At 38.1% G+C, this 27,213-nt stretch overlaps 1 protein-coding gene across 2 annotated transcripts in view; it reads left to right on the top strand.

Moving 5' to 3' along the window:
• The first annotated feature begins 3,677 nt into the window (after positions 1–3,677).
• The window catches only part of STAM (signal transducing adaptor molecule), a 96,735-nt gene continuing 73,199 nt past the window's right edge, over positions 3,678–27,213 (top strand). Inside the window, exons 1-2 of one of the 2 annotated variants that reach the window (XM_059404233.1) lie at positions 3,678–3,917; positions 24,755–24,839. In XM_059404233.1, the coding sequence (XP_059260216.1) occupies positions 3,878–3,917; positions 24,755–24,839 (125 nt within the window). In that variant the 5' untranslated portion in view covers positions 3,678–3,877. Of the gene's footprint in view, positions 3,918–13,631; positions 13,705–24,754; positions 24,840–27,213 lie in introns of those variants that run through there. The other variant, XM_059404234.1, reaches the window with a different exon arrangement.

Below are 27,213 nucleotides of genomic sequence, written 5' to 3'. Positions count from 1 at the left end.
CATACAGAATGGTACATGGCTTACATAAGGAATTAATAAATATGTACTGAATGACTGGGTTATTGAAGAACCATGTGAGAATTTTATAGGAATGAGGCAATCAAATTTGTGTATTAGAAAAATCATTCCAGGCACCTGGGTGGCACAGTTGGTTCAGCGACTGCCTTCAGCTCAGGCCATGATCCCAGGTTCCTGGGACTGACCCCTGCATTGGGCTCCCAGCTCAGTGGAGAACCTGCTTCTCCCTCTCCCTCTGCCTGTTGCTCTACTTGTGCTGTCTCTGTTTCTCTCTATTTTAAATAAATAAAAATCTTAAAAAAGAAAAGAAAAGATATCATTCCAGCAGGGGTTTGGAGAACGGTTTGGAGATAGGTAGTTGTTAGTCAACTCTGCTGTCCTATGAAATGATCATAGATTAGGAAGCTTAAAAAACAGAAATTTGTTTTTGGAAACTTGAAGTCTGAGATCAGGCTGTCAGCATGATCAGGCTCTGGTGAGAACTCTATTCCTGGCTTCCCCTCTGTGTCCTCACAAGGCAAAGAGAGCAAGTTCCCTGGTGTCTATTCTTAAAAGGGCACTAATCCCATCATGAGAGCTCCACTCTCAAGATTTCATCTAAATATAATTACTGAATTTTCTACCAAAGGCTCCATCTCCAAATACCATCAGATTTCAGGGTAGGGTTTTACTGTGAATTTGGGTGTGATGCAAATCAGTCCACAGCAGTAAGAAAGGAGAAAAAAACCTAGTAGGAGGTGAATCTATTACTTCATCTAAGAGATGATGAGGGTGTGAACTAGTATGAATAATGTTCCTGGGATATTTCTTTTTCTAAACTTTAAAACTACGGATTTTTTCCTGGAAAAACTCCATTTGCACATTGCTATCTTTTTAAATGTAGAATTTTAAAAATCAAACAAAAAAAGGGATTTAACATTTTAAAATTAACCACAGAATTTAGTAAACATATATTATAGAAATGTTTTACTGTGAAATTGACATATAGTCTCTACAGCTTAAAAGCACTGGTAATCTTAGGGGTGCCTGGGTGGCTCAGTCTCAGGTCATGATCCTGGAGTCCCTTGATCAAGCCCACATTGGGCTCCCTGCTTGGGGGGAGTGTGCTTCTTCCTCTGCCCCTCACCCAGCTGTTGTGCTCTCTCTTATTCTCTCTCTCAAATAAACAAATAAAAATGTTAAAAAAAAAAAAACTTTGGTAATCTTAAAAGTACAACTCCCACAGTTTGTGTTTTATAAGATTATAACAGAAACTTAACCTCAAAATACAAACCCATTTCACTTCTCATATTTTGCTTTTATGTTAAACAATAATATTAAAAGTTCTACATTTAAGAATTATTATTATTATAGTATATTAACCATAAAGGCCCCCAATAGCTAAAGTAATTCTTTTAGGTTAAAAGACATGAATAATGCTACCAAGACTAATTCCTTCACTGTTCTCATTGCTTTTACATATTGATGATCAAGGCTAAAACAATTTGATCACTGGCTTACTGCTGGCAATAGAATAATTCAGTTTCCTTACTAAAGCACAAATCATATTCAAACGCATTTTCATAAATATTTGGCTTTGATCCAGGATGATTATGATAATGTGCCCCAGACACTGCTCAAAAACTTAAGACGGACAAGTTGTCACTTGATTCTGTCAGACCAGTCATCAAGAATCATTTTTTGAGAGAGGATGTTCTGCTTCTCATACCAACAGTGATGTTTTAGGATTTTATACCTGCCATAATGAAACACAAGCTAACTTTTGGCATTGGCTCCTTAAAATGTTAAGAACTGGTGATACTAACATATCACATTTTCTACATTGTTGTGTTTTAACTATGCTTCTGAAATAAACATAGCCTCATTATTCAAGTATCTGGAAAATATAAAATGCATAAAGAACAAAAAGTCATCCCAAATTTTACCACTCAGAGATAAACGTCATAATGTTCTCATGTATTTCCTTTCAGACTTTAAAAATCAGGGGTATTTTGTAATTTTACATGTTTTTGTTACCTGCTTTTAAAAACTTAGTATTTAGATGTCTTTCTACAAAAATACAGATCTATATAATCACGTCTAACAGCTGTGGAGTTTTTACATTGTGTGTACTATAATTTACTAATTTATAAGGATTTATAATGATTAATTATAATAACCAATATTAATTATAACGATTTCTTACACTTATTTGGTGCTTACTATAAATTTAGGGCTTAAAGCCTCAAGGGTTTGGTTTGTATTTATCCATTTCATCCTCACAACCCTATTATTATTTGTTTCTCACAGATGAAAAATTGAGGAACCAAGAAGTGATTTCTACCACCCCTTAATATTGGACATTTTAGTGGCTAACAGTGCTGTGATATTATAAACAACGTTGCCACGAAGGTCATTGTTCATGTTCTTAAAGAATGTCTTTATGATAAATTCTCAAAAGCAGAACTGCTGGGTCTAAAGGTGTTTACGTTTCTAAAAGTTTTTTTGTAACAGACTCTCAGATATTTCCTTCAGGGGGACTCCATTGTTTACACTTCATTCAACAACGTGAGTATAGATTCTCCGTATCTCATTTCAATCTCTGTCGGGCAAAAAGGTATCTGAATGCTACTTTAATTTACATAAAAACGAGATTTCATTTTTAATGATTTCTGTAAGCACTCTTTGTATACTAACCCTGTCGCTGACAAGGGGTAAATATTTGTTCACACGCTACATTTGTAAGTGCTCTAATTCAGGTGTAACTTACAGGATTCCAATTTATGTGCAAGGTGCTGTTACTTTGTTCCAAGGGGGACACAGAACCTCGAGGCGCTCCTTAAAAATTCCACATGACGTAGGCACAATTTGATAGGTATTTACACATAAAATCACTAAATGAACATTCTAAGTGGTTAGGAACCCCTCATCAGTTACTAGCTCCATTTGCAGTTTTGTTTTGGTGTTTTTGCTCGGTCTTGCGGGGGCGGGGGGCTCTCGTTGGCATTCCTGGGGTGTGAACCTTATTTTCCAAACATCGCAACTGCTTAGTGATTGCACAGTTAGTCAGTAGTGCCAACGCCCAGCTAGAAGTGCTTTCGACAGAGATTCAGAAGCCAGAGGCGTTCAGGAACTCTCGGGAAGGTGCCAGCGTTACCTCAGCCTCTCCGAGGGAGCCGCGCGCCCTGACACTCCCCGCTTTAAGGATTCGGGCCAATCGGTTCGGCTCACATGACTTCATCCAAACAAGTTTCCTGTCATCCCAGGCAACAACTGAACCCACGGCTTTTTAACTTAGATGACCCCCAATAAAGGAGTTTCCATCCCCTCTCAACAGAGACTATAAAATTCTGACAGGCGACCAACCGAGGGGCGAGCACGGGGTCTCATCCAACGCTCACGCGACCCTTTTTCTTAGTCTCTGATTCACTCCGGGGCTCGGTAGTCGGCTTCGGCGCGCCTGGAGGACCCCGTCCTCCGGAGACTCCTGGCCAAAGTCAAAGCAGAAAACGCAGGCATTACTCCCACCCTCCGGTACGACCAGTCAGAAGGGGAGTCAGGCAGAGAGGGCGCTTTCGTGGGCCCTGTTTTGGCGGGGCAGGTGCCGGGCAGGTTTTGAGCAGGCAGCGCCGAGGCCGTCTCAGTTCCCGACAGGCTCCTCGCGGGGGGCCTTGTCTGCGCCTTCGCTGTTGCCGCCGCCGCCGTCGCCGCTGCCGCTGCGGTGGTTGCTGGGGGGTCGGTGAGAGGTGGAGCTGTCGCCTGCCTTGGAGAGTCCGTCTGTATTGCTGTTTTTGCCTGAGGAGTCTTCATTCCTCCGTCGCTCCCTGACTCCCGTGGTGTCGAGGGGGAATCCCTGCGGACCCCTGGGCACGCAGCGGAGATGCCTCTTTTTGCCACCAATCCCTTTGATCAAGATGTTGGTAAGTGCTTTTGCCGCTCCCTGTCCAGCCTGAGCCGGAGTGCAAGCCCACCCTGCCCGCTCTCTGCTGCGTTCCTGTCCCCCTGGCCGGGGCTCAATGCTTCCCTTTTCCTGAGGCTCCTTCCTGAAGAGTTTGGAGGAGGTTGGGGGCTTGGCTCATCTTTAAAAAAAAAAAAAAAAAAAAAAAAGGAATGGGACTCAGAGAGCCTGTGAAGTGGGCCTTGGACTAGGACTGTGGGTTTCGAAAGAATTGCTTTAGAGGGTTGGTGTGAGGGCCTTGGAGGAACAGCTGGTGTAGCGTCTGGTGCTGGGACAGTGCTTCTGGAAGAAGGGAGTTGAGAGAGCTGAGCAGTATGTCACCTAGGGTAGGATTATAAGCCCTTCAATAAAGTGTTTTCCTGGGTGAATTTAAACGTTTGGACCTAGGAGAATGCTTTAGATTAGCTTCCTTAGGGGATTTTAATGTCCTTTCTTTCTTTCTTTCTTTCTTTTTTTGTAATTGTAACGGGAGGAGAGAGCTTCTGGCTAAGGATAGACTCTCAAAAACGTTGGGAGAGATGCAAATGGAATACTTGGCAACAACCGAAACCGAATTCAGGACCTGAGCCATTGTGCTGCGTTCTTTAGACTATGTCTCAGTACTTTAAGAAGTGTGGAAGAGGACCTTAAATCTGAAAATGCTGATTTATTTTGATTTTGAAACGCCTTTTTGGTCTGTTTTTCTGTTTTCTGAATCATTGGTTTTGGGGATTGAGTATACCAATTCAACAGGTTAGCTCTCCCCCTCCTCCCTGGGGGTCTGAGGATAATAATGACAAGACTTTGAGTTTCCAGGAGAAGAATTTTGAGGTGATTTGAATGCACTTAGGAACTACTTTGGCACACAAGTATGGAATGAAAGCAAGCCAAATACCATGACTGATTACTGTGGTAAAGAAATACAAAGACATCCTTAGGGAATTGCTTTTTGTTATTTTGTGTAATTTAATTACAAATAGCAGGTGTTGCTTTTTGCTTTTTTTTTTTTTTTTTAAGATTTTATTTATTTATTTGACAGACAGAGATCACAAGTAGGCAGAGAGAGAGGAGGAAGCAGGCTCCCTGCTGAGCAGACAGCCCAACTCGGGGCTGGATCCCAGGACCCTGGGATCATGACCCGAGCTGAAGGCAGAGGCTTTAACCCACCAAGCCACCCAGGTGCCCCGATTTTTGCTTTTTAACTCTTCCTTTAGAGCATGTCATTGAGGCTTGGAGGTTTGGGTTAAGAGTAAGAGGAGGGTTCAGTCCCATCTGAACCTAGCTAGCTCATAGTGAAATCATGGACAAGTCACTGAAGCTCTTTGAGTCCCAGAGTATTCATCTTTACAGAGTGGAAAAGTACATTATGTTTGTGATTCAATGAAATAATATGTGTAAAGGGCCCACTACAGTGCCTGTATATAGTAGTCACCTATTAAATGATCGCTATTTTTGATTCCAGTTTATATGCCTGGCCTGAATCAGCAGGATTCAGGCTGGAACTTTAGAGATAGCCAACAATACTTAATAAACAATTGGAAACTTGCATTTAATTCAGTAAGCACTTAGCACGCAGTACAGATGGTCCCCAACTCACAATAGTTCAACTTAACGATTTTTCAACTTTAGTATGGTGCGAAAGGGATATGCATTCAGTAGAAACTGTACTTTGCATTTTGAATTTGGATCTTTTCCCGGGAAAGCCATATGCGGTCGGTATGATTGTCTCTCAGGATACTAGGCAGCGGCACCCACCTGCAGCTCGCCATCAGCCACGCAACCACAAGGGTAAACGACCAATATCCTTAGACCATTCTGCATCCATACAACCATTCTTTTTTTTTTCTTTTTCAGTATGGTATGCAATAAATTATATGAAATATAAAAAATGGGCTTTACGTTAGATGGTTTAGCCTGACTATAGGCTAAAGTAAGTTTTCTGAGCTCACTTAGGTAGGCTGTCTAAGCTGTTGGTAGGTTAGGTGAATTACATGCATTTTTGGCTTAGGATATTTTCAACTTACTATAGGTTTGTTGAGACCTGACCCCATCATAAATCTAGAAAGATCTATATTTACATGACACTGTCTCAGTGACATAAGAGAGTGATGAATAAGGCATGATTGCTGCTCTCAAGCAGTTTCATAACATTACAATAATTTCTAGGGCAAATGTTCAAAATATAACAATTTCTTAATACTTACTTCTGTTTCCAGAACTTTTATCTCGTTTTCATGACTGTATATAATCTAGTTTCCAACTACATTCACTTTTATATCCTACTGACTTTTAACACATTTCCATTGGTTTTAAATAAATTTCTTAATATCAAACTCTTTCCCATTACCTAAACCAGTCAGTTCAAACATAGGCTCCTTTAGCTTTTATACTTTCACTTCTAACTTATTTCTTCTACATTTCTACATGTGCCTACATGTGCTCATGATTAAACACCAGCTCGGTCCAGCCAGCTCAGTCTAGCCCGTTATTGAATCATTTCCTGATTAGTCTAGGATTTCTCAATAGTGACACTATTGATAGTTTGGACGAGATAAGTATCTTTGTTGTGGAGGTCTGTCCTGTGCAAGGTAGGACGTTTAGCAGCCTGCCTGAGCTCTACTGCCCCTCCATGATTTTGAAAGTTTTCAGACATTACTAAATGTCCCCTGGGGGCACAAAATAGCTCCCAGCTGAGAACCTCTCTTTAAGCCCACTGAAATCTTAGTCCTTTTCCAAACTCCTGCAACACTTTTTGTCTTTACCAAATTATTTAGTATTAAAGATAGTTATATCCTGTATTCTCCGTAATGATTTTATTAGTTGCCACATAGTAGGTGTCTCATCCCATAAATGTTTGAGACTGCCTCACTTGAGCCTGCTGGACAGTAAGACTAAGGATATTCTTTTGCTCCAGGAAATCTTACCTTTTAAAGTTGGGTTCTAGTGTTTGGATCAATTCGTTCCTCATGATCCATATATGAAAATATGAGAGATTATCCTGAGGAGACCTGTCAGAGACTCCCAACAAATAATACTTGGAAAGAGTCCAGTAGACTCCCATGTTAATTTTTTTTACTAGTAACATATATAGAATATGGTGTGTAGAATAAATTTAACACTCCTCCTCACTTTGTCCATCAATGAGTATGTGACATTAAAGTAGTCATACTAAGCCACTTGATATAATTTATCACCTAACGTTGTATGCATTTGTATTTCTTCAAAATTAACGGTCTTTAGCTTTATTCATAAACTGAATTGGTAAGTCAGAAATTGAGTGATTTATATAATTTTGTATATAATTTTATACAAAGAGGCAGAATATTGGCCATAGCTTTTCCCTGTAAGAAGTGCTGAAATGTGTTGTTAGAATGTGAGCTCCATGAGGACAGGGATTTTTGGTTTGCTCAAAACTATATCCCAAGCATATGGACCACTAACAAAACATTCAGCAAACATTTTTTTAATACATGAAACTCATTTTGGATGTTGTATTCCTTGCTCAGTTCAACTTGAATTATAATGATAACTTATTCCATCAAGTTTTTATTTCAAAGTCCCTAATGAGTTCCATCTTGCCAAGTCTAATGGTCCATTCCTAGTCTATTTCTGTGTTGATCGCAGCTTTCCTCTTTGATATACTCTATTCGCTTGTTTTCTGGGACACCAAACTTTTCTAATTTTCTGCTTAGGTGCTTTTTAGTCTTTTTGGTCTCTCCTTTTTTGTTTCTTCCAAATGTTGAACCAAGCCTCAGGCTCAGTTCTAGAAATTGTTTGACATTTTTCCTCTTGCAGCCTTACTAGGCACTTTAGCTTAGTGTTAAGAATTCACACTCTGGGGGCGCCTGGGTGGCTCAGTGGATTAGGCCGCTGCCTTCGGCTCAGGTCATGATCTCAGGGTCCTGGGATCGAGTCCCGTATCAGGCTCTCTGCTCAGCAGGGAGCCTGCTTCCTCCTCTCTCTCTCTCTGCCTGCCTCTCCGACTACTTGTGATTTCTCTCTGTCAAATAAATAAATAAAATCTTAAAAAAAAAAAAGAATTCACACTCTGGGGGCACCTGGCTGGCTCAGTGGGTTAAGCCTCTGCCTTTGGCTCAGGTCATATCAGGGTCTTTGGATTGAGCCCCGCATCGGGCTCTCTGTTCATCGGGGAGCCTGCTTCTCCCTCTCTCTCTGCCTACTTGTGATTTCTCTCTCTGTCAAATAAATAAATAAAATCTTAAAAAAAAAAAAAAGAATTCACACTCTGGAGCTATACTGCTTGAATTCATTGTCCAGCTTAGCAGCTTATCAGCAGTGACACTGTGCCTCAGTTTCCTTATCTTTAATATGGGATATAGTGATAAATGGTTCTTAGTTTTCTTACCTAAACGTCCTCATTTCTTCATCCTTGCCTATTTCTTTTAGATGGCACCATTGTTTTTTCCTGTCACTCATCTTTGATGTTAGGAGTCATGATGGTTTTTTCCTTTTTCACATTCTACATGCATTCTGTCAGTAAGATCTTTGGCTCTGCATTAAAAACATACCAGAATTTCCTCACTTCTCCTTACTTGCCTTACCACTATTATCTTGCTCCAATCATTGATATCTCTTTCTTAGACTGTGGCAAGAGGTTTATAGTTGGGCTGCAGGCTTGCCCTCTATAGTTAGTTCTCATACACAAAGGTTAGTGATCTTTTAAAAATCTTAGATAATATCACTTACCTGCTCAGAAAACTGCAGTAGCTTTCCATCCCACTTAGAGGGAAATGCAAATTCCTTATCATGGCTTACAGTTAGCCCCCTTCTTGTGTCCTTGATATGATATTGACCTCCAAACTCTCATTCTAAGCTGCTTGGGTCTGAACACTCCGAGGTCATTCCTGCCTTTTTCTTTATATTGTGCTGTCTTCTTTGCTTGTGATGTTCTTCCCCTGGGTATTTGAAGATCTTGATGTCCATTACATCATTCAGGATTGTTCAAGTAAGTTTCAAAGAGAGGCTTTCCTAAATACCTACTGTGAAAAACAAACCCAATTTGTACTCCCTCACTCTGTTTCCTTAATCTGTTTCATTTTTCTTTATGGTACTCAACTCCCTGAGTGTCTCCTGTATGGATGAGAACTTTTCATTTCAATTTTTTTTTTTTAAGATTTTATTTATTTATCTGACAGAGAGCACTGGTAGGCAGAGTGGCAGGTAGAGAGAGGGAAAAGCAGGCTCCCTGCTGAGCAGGGAGCCTGACTTGGGGCTCAATCCCCAGACTCCGGGATCATGACTTGAGCTGAAGGCAGATAACTGACTGAGCCACCAGACACCCAAACTTTTCATTTCTATCCCTAATAACTAGGGACTGTATCTGATACACAATAAGTACTCAATAACTATTTATCAATTATTTTCATTTCCAGTCTTGTATTTCTGTTTGGTGCTATCACCTAGAAATCAATCTATCAGAAAACCGAACTTATTTTTCAGTCTGGTTCTATTTTCATTATATGGTAATTTTATGGGGTTCTAGTTATCCTAATTTGAAGCCCTAGAGGCATCTTTGAATCCTTACCCTGCCTCTGCCAAATCATCATATCTTTGTTTTTGTAATAGCTTTTTTTTTTTGGATTCCTAATCAGAGTACTTCGGACCAGTTTGTATCCTTTAGACTTGGCCATTTTCTTAGTCTATTTTTCTATTCTCTTCAGTATTATAAACCACAGCCAGTTTAATTTTCATAAATGTTAATGGTACATTTATTCTCCTGCACTATGGTGTGATGGAAAGACTTTGGGCTTTAGGTTTAAATTGCAGGTATGGTATTTGTTGTTAGTAAATGGGCATAGTATGGGCAAGTACAAAAGCCCTTTAAGTTCACTTTCCACCTTTGTAAATAGGGATTAAAATATCTACTCCATGGAGTTGCTATGAGAAACAGTTATAAAAACACATGACATTCTAATTCTTTACTGGAGATGAATAGGCTTCAACAGGATGTTCAGAATCATATTTAAACTTTTCTTCTCAAGTATGTTTTCCTCTGTTCTCATTCCTGGTACTTCAGTTTAGTCACACATGTCAAGAATCTGTGAGTCACTCTTGACCTCTATAGTTGTAACTTTCTGCATTCCAGACAACAAACACATACTATGGTCTATGTGCTAGGCACACTGAATGTGCCTCAAGGAGTTGGTGTTGCTGTAGTCTGTACACTTGATCTTCCTAAAGTCCCCATTTGTTTTCCCTCAACTCATGCCACTCATCCTTTCTATTCTCATTGCTGCTGCTAGGGCAGGCTTAGATCACTGAACTCTTACGTTAGTCGTTAGTACAGTAGCCTCAGTTATCCCTGCCTCCAGTCTGTACCCAGTCATTTTCTAGGTGGCTGATAATCTCTCTAAAATGTAATATAATCATATATCTCCTCTGATTAAAGCATTTTAGTGAATCTACAGCTTTCACGACAATTTGAACTTTTTGGTATAGCATGTAAGACCTTACAGCATTTAGCTCTCTCTTTTTTTTTTTAACCTCTTCAGCCTTACCTTCCACTATGTTTTCTCAAGGCATATTTCTTTGTTGGCTTTACACTACTACTTTTTTAGGTGTGGATCCTCTGGCTTGACATAGCTTTCTCTTCATTAGTCTTGATTAGGGTTGTTTTAAGGATATGATGCATATAAAGCAGTTAGCACACTAGCTTCTTTTAGAATAATGTTAGATAATAGCTCTGGAGCCTCTAGAGGCTGCTCAGATTCTAAGGGGTAGAATCAGTTACTGTGAAAATATGCTCAGGGGAGAAATGTGACAATTTTAGAATACAGGTCTGTTAAAAGTCTGATAACCCTTGGGTTAAGAATGTGTACTCATTGCTTCTTCTGTTTTGATTTTACTTCTCCTGTAAGGTATTCCTTGTATAAAGCTTTTCAGGTTTTCATTTCTATTTTGTGCTTTTTTCTGAGATGCTTCCATGCTGTTCCTTTGACGCCTACTTCCTTTCTGGTTAGTAGAATTTCAGATTGCTTTTCTTTGTAAACAGTTTCTAGTGGTCAGGGGGCTAGGAACATTAGATGAAACATTTTGGAAAAATTGATAACCATAATCTCAAAAAGACAATAATTTCTTTAAGACTTGTTTTCTCCATTAGCCATTTTTGATGAACTGTTAACATCTCTAAGCTGATTGACCTTTTTTTTTTTCCCCTATAGCCAGAATACGATGGGCAGTCATCTTGTCAGCATTTCTCACCTCCCCAAATCTTTGAGAGTTATAAATTCTGAGAAAATCAAAAGTAGCTGCTTATCAGGAAAAGTTCTCCATTGAGAAGACTTTTGAAATTCAAATGAGGCACTGCTTACGTTTTTCTGGATATTGCTAGGCAGATTTCTCAATCTCCTCTTTTTGAGTATAGGCATACCTGGGAGATCTTGCTGGTTTAGTTTGAGATTACTGCAGTAAAGCAAATATTGCAATAAAGAGAGTCAAATGAATTTTGTTTCCCAGTGCATATAAAATTTATGTTTATATTATACAGTAGCTATTAAGTATGCAATAGCATTATGTCTAAAAAAAAAAGTATATACCTTAATTAAAAAATACTTTGTTGCTAACAAAAATGCTAACCGTCCTCTGAGCTTTCATTATGTCAATCTTTTTGCTGGTGGAGGGTCTTACCTTGATGTTGATGGCTACTGACTGATCAGGTTGATGGTTGCTGAAGATCGGGGTGGCAGTGGCAATTTCATAAAACAGCAACGAAGTTTGCCACATCGATTGGCTCTTCCTTTCATTGAACTCTTTGTAGCATGCAATGCTGTTTGACAATGTTTTACCCATAGTAGAATTTATTTCAGTGTTGTAATCTGTCCTTTCAGTCCCTGCTGCTGCTTTATCAACTGCGTTTATGTGATAGTCTAAACTCTGTCGCATTCCATCAGTTTTCGCAGCATCTTCTAGTAGATTCCACCTCAGAAAACCACTTTTTTGCTTATCTGTAAGAAGCAACTCCTCATCTGTTCATATTTTATCATGAAATTTGAAGTCTTAATCCCCTCAAAGTCATTTAGGATGGCTGGAATTACCTTTTTCCAAACTATTACTCATGTTGATCTTTTGACCTTCCTGTGAATTGTGAATGTTCTTACTGGCATCTAGGATGTTGAATCCTTTGCAGGTTTTCAGTTTACTTTGCCCGTATTTATTAGAGGAATTTGTATCTATGGCAGTTGTAGTTTGTGTATGTGTGTTTCTAAGATTTTATTTATTGATATAAATATTTCTAAGATTTTTATTTATTTGAGAGAGAGAGAGAGAGAGCATGAGAGTGGGGAGGGGGCAGAGTGAGAGGGACAAACAGATACCCAGCTGAGGACAGAAGACTGAATCAGGGCTCAATCCCACGACCCTAAATCATGACTTGAGCTGAAGTCAGACACTCTACTGACTGAGCCATCCTGCGCCCCAGGAAATGTATTTCTTAAATAGTCAGATTTGAAAGTCAAAATGACTCCTTGATCCGCATGCCACAGAGTGGATGTGGTGTTAACAGACATGAAAACAACATTAATCTCTTTGTACATGTCTGTCAGGGCTTTTGGGTGGTCAGGTACAATGAGCAGTCGTATTTTGAAAGGAGTATCTTTTTTCTGAGCTGTAGGTCTCAACAGTGGGCTAAACTATTCAGTAAACCATGTTGGGAACAGATGTCCTGTCTTCCAGGCTTTATTCCATATATAGGGAGCATAAGCAGAATAGATTTAGCATAATTCTTAAGAGTCCTAGGATTTTCATAATGGTAAATGAGTGCTGGCTTCAATTTAAAGTCACTAGCTGCCTTAGCCCCTAACCAGAGGGTCTTCCCTAGCTTTCAAAGTTTTGAAGTTGAGCATTGACTTCTCTCTGGCTCTGAAAGGCCTAGTTGGCATCTTTTGCCACTCAAAGGCTGTCTACATTGAAAATCTATTGTTTGGTGTAGCACCCTGGATAAAGACCTTAGCTAGATCTTCTGGAGAACTTGCTGTGGCTTCTCCATCAGCACTTGCTGTGGCTTCTCCATCAACACTTGGCTGCTTTACCTTGTGCTTTTGTCTTATGGACATGTCTTCTTTTCTAAAACCTCGTCAATCAATCTCTGCTAGCTTTGAAATTCTCTTCTGTAGCTTCCTTACTTTTTTCAGCCTTCATAGAATTGAGGAGAGTTAGGACCTTGCTCTGGATGAGGCTTTGGTTTAAGGGAATGTTGTGGCTGATTTGATCTTCTCTCCAGACCACTCAGACTTTTCTCCATATTGGCAATAAAGCTGCTTCATTTTCTTATCATTTGTATGTTCACTGGAGTATCACTTTTAATTTCCTTCAAAATCTTTCCCTTTGCATTCAGAACTTGATTAACTGTTTGGTTCAACGGACCTAGTTTTTGGCCTATCTCAGCTTTTGACATGCCTTACTGACTAAGCTTCATCATTTCTAGCTTTTGATTTAAAGACACATGTGGCCCTTCTTCTTACTTGAACACTTAGAGGACATTGTAGAGTTACTAGTTGGCCTAATTTCAATATTGTTGTATTCCAGAGAATATAAGGAGGCCCAAGGAGAGGAAGAGAGATGGGCCAGTGGACAGTCAGAACACATACACTTTTTCTATTAAGTTCATTGTTTTAATATGGGTGCAGTTTGCGGTGCTCTGAAACAGTTACAATTGCAACATCAAAGATCATTGTTCTTTGTATACAGGCATACCTTGAAGGTATTGTGGGCTGGGTTACAGACCGCAGTAATGAAGTGAACATCTAAATAAAGTGAGTCAAATGAGTTTTGTTGTTTCCTGATGTATATAAAAGTTATGTTTATATCATACTGTGGTCTACTAAGTGTACAGTAGCATCATGTCTAACGAACAATGCACACACCTTAATTGAAAAATACTTCATGCTAAAAAATGCCCACCGTCATCTGAGCTTTTAGCAGATCATAATCACTGATCACAGAGCACCATAACAAATATAATAGTAATGAAAAAGTTTGAAATATTGCAAGAATTATCAAAATGGGACACATGGAAAATGGAGTCAAAGCAGGGTTGCCACAAACCTTCAATTTGTAAAAAAAAAACAAAAACAAACAAAAAGAAACCCAAAACAAAAAACAACAAAAAAACCCCAAACCACAGTATCTACAAGTGCAATAAAGTGAAGGGCAGCAAAATGAGCTTTGTCTGTGGGAATAATCTGAGGATAAAATGAGATCATTATGAAACTTTGCATTGGTTAGAAGCAAGTCTCTTGCTTCACTTTTACCTTCCCTGCAGCCCGTTTTTGTCTTAGAAAGTAGTTTCAACTTTGCTACTTATAAAACCATGTTGAATTGTTATAATAGTTTTTATTCTTTCCAATTTAAAAAAATACTTGTAACTGAGAAGAACTGCTTTGCTGCCCTTGTTGATCTTGAGGCAGCATCAGTAAATAATCTGAATAGTTTAAAAGTTTGGAAATGGGTTGCATTCCGGATGTACGTAAGTTTGAGTCAGGTACTGATCCTATTTATGTATCAGAGAGTAAAGAATGTAGTTCACGAGTGTTCAGCCTACCTGCTGATGACTGTACCATCCACTCCTGGGTACACCTTAATTCAGGAACTGTAAGATCATATTTAGCTACTATATAGGCACTTTATATTTGATCAGTCATAAGCGTATCCTTTTCAGTAAGTTTTTAAGTTTTAAGTTTTGACTTTTAAGTTTTAATAAGCTTAGTTATTTTTTAAGAAGGTGATAGATTTCAAGATTTAAGAGCTTTCTTTTACAAAAATGCACTATGTTTTTAAAAGGCCTGCTTGGCTACCAGCCAGTAAAGATAATGAATCAATTATTTAAATACACTATCAGATCAAAGTAATGACTTGCTTTGCTTTTCTAAGATGAAGTAAATGTTAGAACAGAGGATATTTGATCAGAATGATTCAGTCGATTTTCTTTGACTTTGTAAGGGTTAGGGGTCTTAGAGATAGAGCTCTGAGAATCCTCAGAGCAGTCCACTTGGATTTGGTTTACATTTTGCATTTCTTTGAAGGTAAACTGTTCTTATAAAGGAAAGTATCGAAAAATAAAGTGTGTGACTGGTCTTTGTCCCTGTTTCCTGAGAGGGAGCCTCTAAATCTTGGGAATTTCTTGAATGATAGGAGCATCTTATTCAAGAAGGGCTCCTTGTATAATGTTTTCACTTATGCTAATGAGATGACTCAGCATGGAAGCTGGTCACTCCAGAAGGACTTAGCCTTGTGATTAGGTGCTTGGGACTTTGAGTCATATGACCTCTGGGGAGGGGTAGGAGGCGTGGAGATTGAGTTCCAGTCGGTAGCCGACCAGACCTTCATAATAAAATGCCAGTAAAAACTACACACCAAACCTTGGTTGAGCCTCCTGGTTGGTGAGACACACTGATGTGTCAGGATGATGCATCCTGAGGGCACAGAAGCTTGGGCCTGTGCATCTCTTCATTGGCTGATTCAGATTTGTAATTTTTGTGATAAAATTGTAATCAAAATGCTTTTCTGAGTTCTTTGAGTTGATATAGTGATTAATGAACCTGAGGGGTAATGGAAACCCCTGATTTTGTTACCAGTTCGTCAAAAGTGCATATGACCTAGGAACCCAAGAGCTTGTTGCTTGTGTCTGAATTGGGAAACGAGGGAGTTCTGTGCCCTCAATGTGTGGGCTGCACCAACTCTAAATAGGTAGCATCACAGTTGCACTGTAGAGGGTTTTCCACACTGAAAAGTAAAATTGGAAAATCATTGAAGTAGATACTATTAAAGGTGTATGTGTTTCTGTGAGTTTTATGGATTTATACTGTAATTGCATGAGTCAGTTTAGTATTTCTTGAGTCCTTAGGCTGAGAACATGAATATTGAAAGAATTTCCCAAAGTAGAAATTGTTATTATTTTCAAGGGATTTATAGTGTGTTATGGGAACTTGAACAATGACAGGTAAATTTGACTCAGTTATCCTTTTGGTATATACCCTGCAGCCTGAATGAAATTAAACAGGATTTCAACATTTGCTTTGTAAGTTATCTGTTTAGTTTCAAGAGTAGTGTTAGTTTCTCATTAGGTCTCATTTTCCCTCATGCGAACCATTTTCACATATGGGCAGTAGTCTTTTTTTTTTTTTTTTTTTCCTGGAAGTCCAGTTCTGATTAGACTATTTCCTTGCTGCAAATTCTCTTGTCTGTTTCTTGATTTAATACAAATATCTCATCTTGTATTTTAGGTTTTTGAGTGGTTCCAACCTTTGACAAAGTAGTCTCTATTGTAGCCAGCCTAGCTTCTTTGTTACACTTGTTTTCATAATTTTATTCTTTATTATACTCTACTATATATTTACTACTTAAATAGAAACAAAAGAGTTCATTGTTAATCCTGTTCTCTCCTTAGTTTCTAAGTATATCAAGAAGCCTTGCCTGATTCTTCTTTTCTCTCCCCCCAGGTCTTTACCATTTTTTTTCCAGCTTGCATCAGGCTTTCCATTTTTTTTTTCTTTTCTTTTCTATAATACTTTTTCTTTCATCTATTTAGGTCTCTGTCTTCTGGTTTCATTTCTTTTTTTAGAGTCTCAGCTACTTCAGATGGGGCCTGGCATAGACTAGAAGTTTATTCCATTTTGTTGAATATCTGTCCAAATTTTATTATTTCCTGCAAATAAGTCACTTTTCCAAGATCTCAGATGTCTTGGACATTTGTATTCTTACACAAGGAATTTGTGTGAATAACCTGCTTTTGTTATCTACCCTATTAGAAGATGGTATGATGACTAGGCTTAGGTACCCACTACTCACTAGTTATCACTCACTGCCACTTTATAAGATACTTAATGTAATCCTCTAATGGCAATGAATAGTTGGTAGGTGTTGCTCTATCTCTTGGGGCTATGCTGTGGATTAGGAATTATTAGCCTACATAGAGTTTGGACAGAATTGGCTGCTTGCTGTTTTCTGCTTCAAATCTCCAGCTCTCAGTAGTAGATCACAGTGGGGAAATGAGTATTATTATCTGTTGAACCAGGCAACAGGGCTTTGAAGGGAAGTAGGGAGCGGGAATTTCACTGTCTTCGCCAACACCAACCCTTACAAATAAGAATCTTGGTATGGATCAGGCCTCCTACCCCCAACCTGTCTCAGGCTAAAAAAAATGAAAATGTTCATGGAGATCATGGTGATACTGTCTTTCAGTCTATCTATTCTTTGAGTTACAGTGTTCCACTCAAGATTAGGTTACCTTCTACTTCTGTATAGCTTTTGTTTCAGAAGAAAATAATGATTTCTTTTGAAGTTTTTCCCTCCTACATAGGTTCTTGTTTTTTCTAACTTGCCCTATTCTCATTTTTGTTTTGTTTTGTTTGCTGTATTTGTCTGTTTTGTTTGTCTTTTCCTTTATCTTCCGTGTTAAGAAGATTTTCTCAGATAGCTGATAATCCTTGGTTTTCTGCCCATGGTTAATACTAGAGAAATAAAAAGCACTGTGGAATCTGTGATCCTGTGGTTAGGACTTATTGACTGAACTTCATGTTGATGTGGTTTGCCATTTACTGTGGAACTCTCTCTGTCCTCCATGTTGCTATCTTACCTTTAGGTGTTTCCTCTTGGGCTGACCTGGAATCCCCAGAGTCCTGTAATCTCTCTGAGGGTGAAGGTATGAATGAAGGTGAAGGATAGAATAGAGTAATTTCTGAGAGGGCAGGTATTTGGTGGGGGTGGGTGGGACCTCAAGAACACTCCCCTGCTTTCCCAGTTCTAGGATTCCCCAGGACTCACAGGACTCAGTTATAGTTATAGCTATGATTTATTACAGTGAAAGGACCCAAAGTGCAATCAGCAAAGTGAAAGGGCACATGGGTGAAGTCTGGAAATACCAGGCATAAGCTTCCTTGGCTCCTCTTCCAGTGAAGACATGCTTACTGTCTTCCAAATAAGACATGCTTAATTCCCCCGGCAGAGGTGTGGCAACATGTGTGGAATGTTGCATCCAGGGACATTCATTAGACTCAGTGCTTTGGATTTTTCTTGAGAGCTGATCCTGTAAGGCGTACTCTGCTTGGCAAGTACCCGAACTCCAGACTCTCACAAAGAAAGCATATTCAGTATAAACCATATTGTCTGTACAACCAGTTTAGACATAGGGGGCCAGTTTTTAAGTTCTGAGAATGGTGAGAACTCTCCCTAAATCTAAGTTCCCATACACCAGGCAATGCATAAACAACCCTTTTAAAGGATACCAGTCAATAAAGAAAGAAAGAAAGAAAGAATACCAGTCAGCTCTCTATGTTAACCCTGTTTTTTTTTTAAATTAACTAATTATTTTTTTAATTTTAATTTTTTATTAATATATAATATATTATTTGTTTCTTTTCTGAACAGCAGGTATCAGCATTCACACAGTTGCTTAATTCCTTTATTTTAAAAAATGGACTTTATTTTTTAGAAGAGTTTTAGATACACAGAACAATTAAGCAGAAGGTACAGAGATTTCCTGTATCTCTCCTATCCCCACATACGCAGGAGTTTCCCCAGTATCAGGATCCTGCACCAGAGTAGTGTATTTGTTATAATCTATTAACCCAGATATCCCCATCATCACCACCCAGAGTCCATAGCTTACATTAGCATTCACTGTTGTTTTATCTTCTAAGGGTTTTGACAAATATGTAACAACGTGTTTACCATTGTAAACAGCATGGTTTCACTGCGTGGCAAATCCTGTGGTCCACCTGTTCATCTTGTCCTCCCTCCAACCCCTGGCAACCACTGAATTAATTAATTAACTAATTAATTAATTTTTACTTTTCTAGAATGTTATATGGTTAGAAACATGCATTATTTAGCGTTTCAGATTGGCTTCTTTTGCTTAATGTGCCTCTAAAGTTTTCAAGTTTTCTTGTCTTTTCATGGCTTGTTAGTTCTTTTTTTTTTTTTTTAAGCACCGAATAACATTTCACTGTTTTCATGTACCTTAGTTTATCCCTTCACCTACTGAAGGATACCACGTTTGCTTCCAAGTTTTGGTGATTATGAATAAAGCTTCAGTAGACATCCATGAACATGGAATATCTTTCCATTTATTTAATTCTTTGATTTCTTTCATCACGATTTTGTAGTTTTCCTCATAGATTTTATATGTATTTTGTAGATTTATACCTAAGTATTTTATTTGAGTGCTAATGTAAATGGCATTGTGTTTTTAATTTAAAATTACAGTTGTTTGTTAAATATATAGGAAAGTTGCTGACTTTTCTACAGTCAACCTTGTATTGTACAATTTTGCCAAAATCATTTTTTTTAAATGATTTTATTTATTTATTTGACAGATGGAGATCACAGAGAAACAGGCAGAGAGAGAGAGGAGGAAGCGGGCTCCCTGCTGAGCAGAGAGTCCCATGTGGGGCTCCATTCCAGGACCCTGAGATCATGACCTGAGCCGAAGGCAGAGGCTTTAACCCACTGAGCCACCCAGGCACCCCCAAAATCATTTTTTAAAAAGATTTATTTATTTACTTAGAGTGCAGGAGTGAGGGGAGAGGAACATAGGGAGAAGGAGAGGGAAAGCAGACTCCTTGCTGAGCAGGGTTAGTGGCTGGTCTTTTCCAGCCCCTGAGATCATGTCCTGAGCCAATACCAAGAGTTGGAGGCTTAACTGACTAAGCCACCCAGGCACCCCTCATTTTTTAGTTCCAGTTTTTTCTTGTTGATATTTTTGGGTTTTTTACATAAATGAACATGCTATCTGTGAGGAAAAACAAGTTTATTTCTTCTTTCCTAATCTTTGCACCTTTTATGTATTTATCTCATACGTTTGCATTAGCTAGGACTTCCAGTATGCTGGTGAAAAGGTATGGTGCGAGAAGACACCCTTGCCTTATTTCTGATCTTAGTGGTAAACTTCTACTAGTTTCTCACCATTAAAAATATTAGCTGTAGACATTTTGTAGATGTTCTTTATCAACTTGAGGAAGTTCCTTGTTATCCCTAGTTTGCTGAGAATTTTTATCATGAGTTGTTGGGCTTTGTCAGATGCTTTTTCTGAGTTTTTTAATAAGATCATGTGATTTTTCTTCTCTAGCTGTTGATGAGATGGATTGCATTTATTGATTTTTGAGTACAGAGCCAGCATTGCTTACCTGAGATAAATCCCATTTGGTTGTGATTTAGAATTCTTTTTTTATTTTGTTGGATTTGTTTTGTCTAATATTTTGTTAAGGATTTTTGCATCTGTGTTCGTCTATAGTTTTCTTTCCTAATAATGTCTTTGGTTTTGGTACTAGGGTAATGTTGCTCTCATAGAACAGAAGTATTTTCTGCTTCTGTCCTCTAGATGAGATTGTAGATAATTGGTATAATTTCTTCATTACATGTTTGGTAGAAATTACCATTAACCTCTGTGCCCGATGCTGTCTGTTTTGGAAGATTATTAATTATTGGTTTAATTTCTTTAATAGATATAGGCCTCTTCAGATTGTCTATCTTTGTATTTTGACAGATGCGTTTTTCAAGGAATTGATCCATTTTATGTAGGTTATCACATTTGTGGGCATAGAGTTCATAATTCTAATGTGTGTTTTCCCAGTACCATTGAGCAGTTCTCTAATTCTCAGTGACCAGTGTCCCTCAAATTTAACTCACTTCTGATACTATCTGTCTAACTAGAAAGTGTCAGATCCCACAGGTTTAGGGCTCAGTCCCATAAGATTGCCCTTAGTGTCGACTTCGGATGCTAGTCAAAGGTCAGGATATGTCCTATGCTTCATATTGATTGGCTGTAAATTGGAGGTTTCCATGATCCCATCAATATCACTGAGCCATTTTAATGTTCATATAATATCCTTTTAATGGCCATGAGATCCGTTAGTGATATTTTTTCTTTCATTCTGATATTAGTAGTTTGTATCTTCCTTCCTTTCTTTTTTTCTTTTCAACCATCTGTCAATTTTATTGATATTTTCAAAGAACCAACTTTTGGTTTGTTGATTTTTTCTGTATTTTCTGTTTGCAATTTCACTGATTTCTGCTGTACTTCTTTTCGTCTGCTTAATTTGGATTTGATTCATTCTCCTGGTTTCCTAAAGTAGAAGCTTATGTTAGCGATTTTATTTTTAACTTTTTAAAAGATTTTATTTATTTATTTGTCTGTTTGTTTGAAAGAGAGCAAGAGAGGGAGAGACAGCACAGAGTAAAAGGGAGAGGGAGAAACAGGCTCCCTATGGAGCAGGGAGACCGATGGTGGCTCTATCCCAGGACCCCGGGATCATGACCTGAGCCAAAGCCAAAGCTGAGCACCCCTTTGCTTTATGTAATGCCTCTATTCCTGAAAACTTGCCTTGCTCCAAAATCTGCTCTGTCTGAAATTAATATAGCTATTCCCACTTTCTTTTAATTGGTGTTGGCATTGTTATCTTTCTCCATCTCTTTACTTTTAAATGTATGTCTTTATATTTAAAGTGGGTTTCCTCTAGACAATATAGAATTGCATTTTGTGTTTTGATCACTCCAGCAATATTTGTATTTAGACCACTGATGTTTAAACTGATTATTGATATTGTTGGATTAGTATCTACCATATCTGTTACAGTTTTCTAGTTGTAGCCTTTGTTCTTTGTTCCTATTTTTTCTTCCACTCTTTTTTTTCATTCGTGCTTTTAATGGAGCGTTTCATACGATTCAGTCTTTTTTCTTTTGTAGCATATTAATTATATTTCTGTTTTTGTTGTTTTTAGTGGTTGCTCTAGAGTCTGCAATGTACATTTAGAAGTAGTCCAAATCCATTTTCAAATAACATTATACCGCTTCATTGGTAGTGCAGACAAGTGAAATGAATAACAAAATATTCCTACTTCTTCTCTCCTGTTCCTGAGATCCTTGCTGTCATTTATTTCGCTTATGTGGAAACTCACACCTCCTATATCATTTTCTTCTCTCTGAAGGACTTTTTTATAAACATTTTTTTTTTTTTGGCAAGGTCCGTTTGTTGGCAACAAATTTCCTTAATGGTTTTTTGTTTGAGAAAGTCTTTATTTCTTCTTTCCTTTTGAAGAGTAATTTCACAGGGTACGTAATAGGTTGGTGGTTATTTTTGCTCAACACTACTTCATTCCATTTCCTCCTTGGTTGCATGCATTCTGAGATGTCAGATGTAATTCTTATGTTTGCTCCGGTATAGATAAGGTGGTTCTTCTTTTGCTGGCTTTTTTTTTTCCCCCCATTTTTTTCTTTAGCATTGATTTTTTGCAGTTTGAAAATGGCATACCTAGGTGTAGTGGTTTTTTTTTTTTTTTTTTTTTTTGGTACTTGTTGTGCTTGGTATTCTTGGAGTTCACCAGACCTGTGGTTTGATGTCTCCCACCAATTTGGGGCAATGTTGAGTTGTTTTTGCTTTAGGTATTCTGTTTCTTCTGTCCATTACTTTTTGTAATTTCCCGCAGTTCTTGGATAATCTGTTGCTGGGTTTTGGTTTTTGTTTTTGTTTTATTTCTGGTCATTTTTTTTTCCTTCACTTTTCAGTTTTGGAAGTTCCTACTGATACATGTGCAAGTCTGGAGAGTCTTTAGCTGTTTCTGTCTGCTGTTGAGTGCGTCGCAGGTGTTCATTTTTGATCTCTAGTATTTCTTTATGATTCTTATGATTCTTTTTTAGAATTTCCATTTCTGTGCTCACTTTCTTTATCTGTTCTTGCCTGCTATCTCCTATTTCCATTAGAGCTCTTAGTGTTATTAGTTATAGCTTCTAAAACTCTCATCTGATAACCCCAACATTTCTGTCATGTGTGTATCTGGTTCTGATGCTTACTCTTCATATTGTGTTTTTTTGCCTTATAATGTGGCTTGTTGAAAGCTAGACATGATGTACTGATAAAAGAAACACCATCCTTCAAAAACAACAACAACAACCCACCATCCTTTAATAGCACAATAGTAAGGCGTTAGGTAGGAAGTGATATATAGTGGTGATTAAGTCTCAGTCTTTTATTTATTTATTTATAAAAAAAGATTATTTATTTATTTATTTATTTGATAGAGAGAGAGAGAGAGAGAGAGCGAGCGAGCTCAAGTAGGCAGAGAGGCAGGCAGAGTGAGAAGGGGAAGCAGGCTTCCCGCCGAGCAGAGAGCCCGATGCAGGGCTCGATCCCAGGACCCTGAGACCTGACCTGAGCTGAAGGCAGAGGGTCAACCCACTGAGCCACCCAGGCGCCCCGCTCTCAGTCTTTTAAAGTGAGCCTCTGCCCGTAGGGTGTGAATTTCTCACATGCTTCTCAGTTTTTCCCCTCTCTTAGGTGTGAGAAGATGACTAGCTGAGCTGAAGTTGGGTATTCCCCTTATATATGGAAGGGTGAAACAGGCTGGAGTTGGGCATTTCCTTTACCCTAGGTAGATTAATCTCTGGTAAAACCCTAGTTGGTCAGGTGCTTAACAAGTTGCCTTGTTAAGAAGAGAATGCTCTGGTGTATCTCACAATAGTTATTGTCCTCCTCCCTTTGCTGAAAAATAGAAAGTTTTCTCTGATATTACCGTGAGATCCTGCTCATAAAAATAAAATTACAAAAATGTGGGAAATCCCCTGTGTCTGGGCCCTTTTGGATTTTAGCTTCCAGAATTGTGCACACTTAGCCTTCAGCAGTTTGTCTGTTTCAGCTTAGATCTGTGGTACTGGTTGTTGGTGTTATTTCTGGTTATGGAAAATGAAAAGAAAGTTGAAGGCAGAGGTTTTAACCCCCTGAGCCACTCAGGTGCCTCTGTTAAGTTTTTATTTAATGGAAAATACTCAGTTAAAGCTTAGTTTCTTTTCGTTTTCCTCCTTTCCCATGTCACACATGAAAATCAACAAAATCATATAATTAGTTAATTACCGGAAACATTTTGGTAGAGATTTGTGCCTTGTCATGTTTCTTCATTGGCAGGTAAAGTTAAGAATTACTTGATAGTGAAAGTATTTCTTCTTTCTTCGTGGGGAAGGGAATAGACCTGTATGTAGTTTCTTGTTTTTGTTTTTTTTTTATAAATAAGTATCAATGGCTTATTTCTCTTTTTTAAGATTTTATTTATTTATTTATTTGAGGGGAGTGTGGGGGGGAGGAGCAGAGGGAGAGGGACAAGCAGACTCTCTGCACTGAGTGGGGAATTAGGCATGGGGCTCAATGTTAGGGCCCTGAATCAAGACCTGAGCCGATATCAAGAGTCAGATGATTAACCAGCTGAGCCACCCAGGTGTCCCATCAGTGGCATATTTCCTTTTTTCCCTTTCTAAAGGTTTTTTAATTTTTTATTTTTTAAAATTTTTTATTTTAATTCAACTTAGTTAACATATAATATATTATTAGTTTCAGGGGTAGAATTTTGTGGCTCATCAGTTGCTTATAACACCAAGTGCTCATCAAGTGCCCTCCTTAAATGACCATCATCCACTGACCCCATCCCCCCACCTCATCACCAGCAGCTCTCCGTTTCTTCCCTGTAGTTACATCTCTTATAGTTTGCCTCTCTCTGTTTTCATCTTTTTTTTTTAACTTTCCCTTCCCTTCTATGTTCATCTGTTTTTTTTATTTTTTATTTTTTATTTTATTTCCTTAAATTCCAGGGCTATTTCTTAATATTAAGTAATAAGCATCTGAAATGTATATGGGGAAAATTATTTTACTAGGTGGTAAATGTGCCCCTAACCCCTTTTGAAGATGTTCTTGACCATCTCATTAAACAGGCTACTGGCAACTATTCTGATTTCTTATCACAACTTAGTCATTTAAATGTGATTATTTACCTCTTAAAGATTTTCAAAAATAATGTTTCTGCAATTTCTTTTCATAATACACAGAGAAAGCAACCAGTGAGATGAATACTGCTGAGGATTGGGGCCTCATTTTGGATATTTGTGATAAAGTCGGTCAATCTCGAACTGGGTAAGTGTTGCAAAGTTTCAGAGGAGCTTTATTGATTCTCTTTATTAACATGAATAAAATGAGAGTTAGAAGGTAAAGTATATTAGTTTAAAAAGGGACTTCTTTGCTAGCAAGATTTGAGGAATCATTCCATTTAAATTACTCTCTGTAACCAATTAGGGTAACATGACTGGTAACCATGTTGATATTTTAATTAAACCCTTGTCCGAGTTGCTTCCCAAAGTCTAGCTTTTTCCACTGACTTTTAAAACCGTTAGTGATTTCTCAGTTAAGTGATTTCTCAAGTTTCATCGTTATTTTTCAGTTCTTCATTGTCATTTCTGCAGTATTCTACCTAAGCGATGACTATAGAAAGACAGTTCAGGACAATATAATCTTAAACTTTTTGGCGTAAATCTTTTTGTTCATACAGAGCTTTCAATACAGCAAGTTGATTAACTGGTATACAGATTAATAATTTCCTTAATTCCTGGGCTAATAACATCTGATTTTAGTAGCCTCATTTACCCCTTTGTGCCATAGAAATATTGTCTAATTTGTATACTTCCCTGTGAAAAATGTTTGAGAACACTGCTGTGTTACACTTGATTCTTTTTTTTTTTTTTTTTTTTTAAGATTTTGTTTTTAAGCAACTTCTGTATCCAACATGGGACTCCAACATGGGGCTTGAACTTCTAACCCTGAGATCGAGAGTTGCATGCTTCACCAACTGAGTCAGCCGGGCGCCCCATACTTGATTCTTGTGGTGCTAATCTTAACCTTCTGATGATGCTTTCTTTGACTCTCTGTCGTCCCCAATATAGGAAGTTCCTTAAACTTCCTTTGATTCTTTCTTTTTCCCTCTAATACTTTTTTCTTTTCTAGTACATTCTTTTTTTTTTTCCAAAAAAAAAAATCTTACAACTTATGTTTATCTTTATATGGGTGACATCTGTATTTTCAGCTCTGATTTTTCTCACTGTAGCACTAGTCTTGGGAACACGTCATTATTTCTGGGTATCATACTATATAAGCTTTGATCTCACCATGTAGAAACCTGAAGTCCTGTCTCTTTTTGCTTTAAACCTGCTTTCCCTCTTTTGTTCCCTATCTCTGTTAATGACAAGATTATTTAATTTGCACTTAAAACCTCAGAGTCACCTCCACATTAATACTGTTGCTAAATTCTGTCAGTCTGTCTCCAAAATATTTCGCAGACTGTTGATATTATAAAGTCTTCTCAGTTAACTTCTTGAACCTGGCCAAACCAGGCAAGGGTTGTTTGTGTTCAGGGTCTTTCTGCCCCTTCAGTCAAGGCCTTTTTGTAACATGGAGCCCTTTTCAGATTCCCCAAAATGTGGCCTCTAAATGTGGCCTCATCCATCTCCTTTGTTGTTTTTACATTTTAGTGTACTGAGTCTTTCTCTTTCTGACCCTTTTAGTTCCTTAATTTAATTGGAATTTGAGTAGCTACTGTGTGCTGTATATCTTTTCCTTTTTCTCTATTTCTGTTGTCCCACTTTACTTGAGACCTTCCTTACCATAGGTAGACTATTGAATTCACCTCCTGGCGGTTCTTTCCATTTCTTTTCTATCCACTTCTTATATCCAGTTGCCCTGTAACAGCTCTGACCATATTACTACCCTGGCTTCTGCAGTGAGTTGTCTGTCCTCCCTCTAGGCATCTGACTCATTTATTTTTCATTTATTTTTCCGCTAAGTACCATTTTTTTCAACAAAAGCCTTTCAGTTGCCAGTGCTTTTCTGCCTTAGTTTATGCTTCTGGTCATTGTGTTCCTTTAGTGTGAAGTATTTTATTCTCCCATTTTCTGTCTCTGTTTTCTCATATCTTTCCAGGCCCGATATACATATCATTTCTTCCACAAAGCTTTCTTTATCCCCTTTACAGCAAATCATATTATGGTCGTGTGAATCCTCAAAGCACTGTATCATAATCATTCTTACTTGTATTTTGTTGTGTGTTACAGTAGTTTATATCTATGTGATAGACTTAGATATGTAGAATGAAAAGGTCCGTGAATTTTTGTTGTGCAGTTTAGTGGTAGTTTTGTTTAGTTTAGATAGTTTAGTAGTCGAGAGCATGGGACTCTGGAGTGAGACTGCCTGGGTTCACATCTTAGCTCTGACCACTTTGCTGTGTCACACTGGGTATCTTATCTTCCTCATTTGCTATGTAGGAATAAAAATTGTAAGTATATTGTACTGTACTTAAAAATTTTAAGTATATTATATTGTAAGTATACTGTCCGTGGTGTACATTACATTACTTAAAGCTGGAAGTTTTTACCTTTTGACCCCCTTCACCCACTTCACCTCATGCCACCCCCCACCTCTGGCAACCATCCATCCCACCATTCTGTGAGTTCAGTTTTAT

The sequence above is a fragment of the Mustela nigripes genome, chromosome 6, assembly GCF_022355385.1.
Source record: "Mustela nigripes isolate SB6536 chromosome 6, MUSNIG.SB6536, whole genome shotgun sequence".
Classification (NCBI taxonomy): domain Eukaryota; kingdom Metazoa; phylum Chordata; class Mammalia; order Carnivora; family Mustelidae; genus Mustela; species Mustela nigripes.
Note: the sequence above shows the minus strand (reverse complement) of the source record. Positions and strands in the feature narration are given on the sequence as shown.